Source organism: Eptatretus burgeri, chromosome 15 (assembly GCF_056783735.1).
Source record: "Eptatretus burgeri isolate ZD-2024b chromosome 15, Ebu_testis_v1, whole genome shotgun sequence".
Classification (NCBI taxonomy): domain Eukaryota; kingdom Metazoa; phylum Chordata; class Myxini; order Myxiniformes; family Myxinidae; genus Eptatretus; species Eptatretus burgeri.
The window spans coordinates 10,277,248-10,283,247 of record NC_140975.1 but is presented as its reverse complement, the minus strand read 5'-3'; the positions used below and the strand labels follow the sequence as shown (position 1 = coordinate 10,283,247).

Below are 6,000 nucleotides of genomic sequence, written 5' to 3'. Positions count from 1 at the left end.
CCTCCCTACCCCCTCCTCCCATCCCATCCCATCCATCCATCCATCCATTGGGACCATACTCTGTGCAGAGCGTTGGTGCTGCCCAAGCAGTCTCCTCAGCTATTGGACAATCCTGGATGGGTCGCCACTCCGACACAGGATACCAGCAAACTGGCACTCATTTTGTGAACCTCGGATGACAGGTCGAGTTAACTCCACCTAGTATTAATTCAACAGCTGAGCGGGATTTGAACTCGGGACCCTAGGATCCCAAGCCCGCCACCCTAACAATTAAGCCAACACCAGGCATCCTCCCACCCTCAGTCTTGATAAAAGTTATTTTTTGTTCAATTTGCCACGCAGAAGATGAAATTCTGTTTGTAATCAATTGTTCACGACTCGCATCCCACATTAAATTGTTTAACCTCTCCACACCCCTCAGATAGATGTTAATCTGAGTAACCCAATTAATCGAATGGAGACTTCAATCAGGCAGATTCACCACGACAGGCCGAGTGCATTCTTGGCAAAACCAGATTATAAAAATAGGACCACCAGACCTGCAGCTTATCTGGGCCCTGGACAAATTTGGGTTGGAATCCAAATTTGGTTGCATTCTGACTGGTGAGTTTGGAGATGATTTTTAAAGGAATGAATGTGATTTTCCAAAAAAGTTGACCAAGTCGGCCATTTTGACACTTCCGGTCAGGTGATCCACTTAACTTCCATAATATAATTAACATCCCGACCGGAACCCAATGTTGCAACCCAGATTTGGTGGCATTCTGACTGGTGGGTCTCGAGAAGATGATTTTGGAAGGAATTTGCGCGACCGCCATTTGGACACTTCAAATCACGTGATTGGCATGGCCTCTGCAATTTAACATCAGGACCGCTTCCGAATATTGTAACCTAAATTTGGTAGCATTCTGACTGGTGGGTCTGGGGAAGATTTTTGAAGGAATTTCCACAAAAATTGATGAAGTCAGCCATTTTGACACATTTCCGGTCACATGATCAGCATGGGATTCCACAATTTAACATCAGGACCCTATCCTCATGTTGTAACCGAAATTTGGCAGCATTCTGGCTGGTGGGTCTGGAGAATAAGATTTTTGGAGAAATTTTTTTAAGTCGGCCATTTTGACCTACTTCAAGTCAAGTGACCGGAACGAGCTTTGCAATCCCTGTTACCAGGAACGAGGGAAACGTTGCTGCCAAATTTCATCCGGATCGGCCCAGCGGTTTGGCCAGAGATGTTGAAAAAGGAGACGGACGGAGGGATGGACAGTGTGCGATGACAATACTTAATTTGGAATGTATTCCAGATAAGCGAAAAAAAAAGATGCCGGGCTCCTTTAAGGTCGTGCTCGAATCAGACGATCAAACCGCTCGTCTGCATTCCCGCCCGACCGGTGCACAGACCAGCAAGAACACAATCATAGGAACGAGGTGTGCATGAACGGATTCAATCAAAGCCAAATCACAATAAGTTGATAAATTAAGAATAAAATAAAGCCATCGACTTATAATATATTTTATATAATACAAAATGTACCCATACACCATTCCACCTGACACCTTACCTCCTCCGACTGTCAAAGAAGTTGGTGAGCATCAGACCCAATGACCTGACATCTCGACAACGATTGAGTTGAAGATTACGATGGGGTAGCTTGCTCATTTTAAGATACCCATCGAGTTAAACATCAAGATGGGGTATGTTGTCCATTGCAAGATACCCCCTGGTATGTTTAACTCAGCCATTGTGAAAATGTCAGATAGCAGGTCTTGGCTGTTACTGACACGCACCGGATACAGATATTTACTCGGCACACAACGCAAGCAACAGGTCTTTATAGGATCGACGGGAGTGCATTTCGAACCTGCACCACTCAATCACTTCCTTCTCCATGCGGTGACCATCTCGACCAGCGAACCTCGACTCGGTTTGACAACGCAAGTCCCCTGGGAAAGGCCTCGATATTGCAAAGACAATTTTAATATTCCACGAAGTATATGCTCTCCAGGTGAGCCTGCAAGACGTGCCAATATTGGTTAGGGTTCGGTATTAATCGGTCAAAATCCTTTCAAGTATCATTTTCTCACTGTGGACTGATTCAACGGTTTAAATAAATAAAAGACTTGAGCGAAGTCAATGGCACTCCATCACAAATCACCACACTTACACACCTAAAGAAAAGTTGAAAGATGGCAAAAAGTTCCACGAATGACCCAATATCAAATTGTGAGTTAAAAGAAAAAAAAATATATATATATATATATATATATATATATATATATATATATATATATATATATATATATATATATATATATATATATATATATACATACATATATATATATATACATACATATCTGTTTCGACCCATGTAAACCCCAAGACCGCACCCCCTGGGGCATGAACCTGGGGTCAAATCCCCCCCAAAATCGTTAAATATTTAATGCATCCCCCAATGTTGATTGCATCCACAAAGTTTCATTTAAAAACATGTCCACAATCACATTTTTTGGTACTTGACCTTTTGACGCCACTCCCGGGGCCCCAGGGTGTGGGGCCAAAAATGATACTGCTCTCGCACCTTCTTGCCATGTGGTGATTATAACCTCCAAGTTTGGTGAATTTCTGCACAACCGTTTAAGAGGAGATAGCGTGACAGACAGACTACAATATCCCTGTTATTTTTAGTGATTTATTTAGTTATTTATTTAAAGTGTAGGGATAAAAATTATCATTATCATGCCATGTGACTTGGTTTTGGTGAATTACTGAAGAACCCGACTCCAGAATAACTAAACTCAAGAAAATCTCAAATGAAATCACTGGAGTTCCGAAAGACCGAGTGAAAGCAGGAATGGCAAAGATTGGGAACAACATGACGAAGTGAAAGGAAAGAGAACGTTAGATGTGGATGAGGAGACCTGATGCGAACATTTGAATACGATATGCCGATGCAGTTCCTCCTGTGAACATTCTGTACTCAAGAAGGATTAATTGATAAATAACACCACATCCTGGTTATGGTTTTGGAGCGACAAGCGATGATGATGAACCACAAGAGGAAGCATTTGTGTGATCATGACACTCAAGTAGCACTTTGTATACACCAAAAATCAAGCCTATTGGTGGAGAGGGTAAATGGAAGACATGTAAATAGCAAAAACAATCATTCTTGTATTACAGTCGTAAAGAGGCGTATGAAGCGCCCACGTCGAGCCGAACGATCATCAGACAAATCCATGTGAGGAAGATTCGTTATTAACAGCATCCATCCTCTCTCGTATCCGTCACCTGAGCCTTCGTCTCCACATACCCTGCACACGGACTACTTTGTGTCATGCATAAAGAAAAGGACTGCAGAGTACAATATATTATGCCCAGTAATTTGGTGATTATTGTCATCGTGTACTGTATCTTGTTGCACCCTGTACAATTTGTGTTAAAGTTTATGACAGAACACTAGTGTTGAGGACTGAATTTTTAGTAATTTAATGCAACATGGGTACGTCTTGGATGAAGATGCGAGAGTTAACACACAGCTTCACCGTATCCTCCATTGTCTGTTGAACTCTCACGGTGTGCAGACTATGTTTCCTGATATTGTCGCAGTTTGTGAAGTTTATCGTGAAAAGTTTATCATGGGGAATATTTTTGAGATCCTGAAGCATCATGCCTCCTAAATGTATTTTAAGTCACAAGGATGTAGTCTGTCTGTTACATTCGGTGGTTACTTATCCAATCACAACCAAACTTGACAGGAGGACGAAGGGTCACACGATGGAAGTTGAAGAATACAACTCCCGCCCCCCCATTCCCATTGGGGGGGGGCGAGGGGTTGTACCTTGGACGAACTCCACATTGAGATGCATCATAGGTGATCATGGTCTTCATGGGACACATCCTTCTGGACGTAAAAATTATAATAACCACAAACATTTCAGTAAATTTTTGCCAATGTACAATTACATTTTTAAACAAGTGGTGCCAGGCACAACAAATCTCGCCCATTTAAGGCATAAAGTTATTTTGGGGATCAAATTTAAATTTGATATATCCTTAACCTGAATGTTGATTATAAGGAATAGAATAAGGAATATTTTAGTCTTAGTTTGAAGTCAATTAAACCATTTTTGACGAAGTTATGACCGTAAAATGATTTTGACCTTTCAAGGCCATGGAAGGTCAAAGGTCATGGTGTCAAATGAAAGCCAATAAAGGACTTGATATATGTCTTCCATAGTAAACACGTATATTCCAAACCTTTTTTGATTTATAATGGGAAATTTGTAATTTCGACCGATGACCATGACCCCCAAAACTTCGGACCCTTCGGATCTTCACAAATGTGCATTTTTCACTATAGGAATGGGTACGATTATGTGACAAATAGAATAAGGTTCACTATAAGTTTAGTTTGAAGTAAATCAGATCATTTTTGACGAAGTTATGAGCGAAAAACGATTTTGACCTTTTCGTGACCTTGACCTTTGATCCAATTGGACCCAAAAGTTAATGGGGTCGTCCAAGGTTCATTGCCCACCTGTGGATTAAATTTAAGTGTTTGCTAAAGCCGTCTTGCCGTAAAGTTGCTAGCAGACAGACAGACAAACAAACAAAGACCAGCAAACCGGACGATTACAATATCCCGCTCCCTCCCTCCGGGGGGCGGGATAACAAATGTAATTGTACGTTGGCCAAATTTATAGTGGCACTGCAATGCATTTCTGAAGTATTGTCGTCACAAAACACCATCATTCCTTTTGTTTCACGGAGCTTTCACGGAGCTCTGACGGAGCTCCTTTGGGAATGAATAAACGGCCAAAGACTTCTGCATGAACACTACTCCTTGTGTCTAGATCTGCATACGACATCAAACGAACCTGCGATACTACAATTACGAAACCCCTTTCGGCAGATAAGCGCTTGCTGCCGTTATAGCTCCCTTCCAAGGAACTTCAACATAGGAGGCCATTAATGGCTACGCAATGGTTAAGCGTCGGTACTTTATGTTTTAAATGTGGAGTGTCGAGCAAACACCAATTTTGAAATCTTCCATGTGACTCGGTCAGGGTTCAAACCGCCGACCTCCCAGACTCGGAGCGGACACCAACTGTGGTTGGAAATCTCGCCTCGACAGGATGAAAAGCTTGCGTCCAGTTTATAAATCAAGTTGTGCTCAAGCATATAAAAACGGTTTCACACGGATTTTACAACAAAACTGGATGGACACGTACAAACTCAACTTCATCGTAAATCAATGACACGAAGTCTTACAAGTTCAGGAGTCAGATGAAGCTGCATGAAAGTCTCAATTTCAAACTACCAAAGGAGCACAGCCGTAGAGGAATAAGAAATGACTTACTGTAGCCCATGCCTTGGAGGAAATACTTGAAAGCCTCAGTTAACTTGCCTGGCTATAGAGACAAGAAAGGGGGAAGAAATTTACACACAAAAAACAAAAAACAAAAACCCCCGTTAAGTGCTCCAATGCAGCACCTGTAAACAAAGAGCGAGTTGTAACCACTCTAAACCTTTTCATTACTTAAATCGTCGTATAGCTTTGTGCCTTTTCTGAATCTTTGCTGGAGGATGTGCAAAGGGACGTCTCCTGTGCTGGTAAAATGAGCAAAGTGCACAACTCAACTGAGGGTTCACCAAACACAAGATAATTCCAACTCGATCCGAATGTACATTAAAGCGAGCGCATCGTTATCATCTCTCATTTGGAGTTGGCCATTGCCACGTACCTGTACGACCTGTGGCAGGCCTCCGCAGTCTGCCATCTGCAAATGGAAACGGAAACATCATTAGTGCTACCAAGAGAATACGCCATCTGTGTCAAAACGTCCTCCTCGCAATCTCTGAAAATAATTAAACATCCTGACTGCTCTTCCACATGAGCATTGCAGGCACAGGAAGGAGAAAAACAACGTTGAGATTTTGGCTTGTGTGGATGCAGCACTCTGCACTAAATTGTGGCTCATCCTTTCCATATT

The 6,000-nt window shown here is 42.1% G+C and overlaps 1 protein-coding gene across 4 annotated transcripts in view; it reads right to left on the bottom strand.

Moving 5' to 3' along the window:
* Positions 1 to 6,000, bottom strand: part of LOC147011477 (protein NDRG3-like) — a 161,324-nt gene that overhangs the window by 6,651 nt on the left and 148,673 nt on the right. For all 4 annotated transcript variants that reach the window (XM_085856892.1, XM_085856891.1, XM_085856893.1 and 1 more), the window contains 2 exons: positions 5,752 to 5,787; positions 5,367 to 5,418 (listed from right to left, as the gene is read on the bottom strand). In XM_085856892.1, coding sequence (XP_085713018.1) covers positions 5,367 to 5,418; positions 5,752 to 5,787 — 88 coding nt within the window. The remainder of the gene's footprint in view (positions 1 to 5,366; positions 5,419 to 5,751; positions 5,788 to 6,000) is intronic.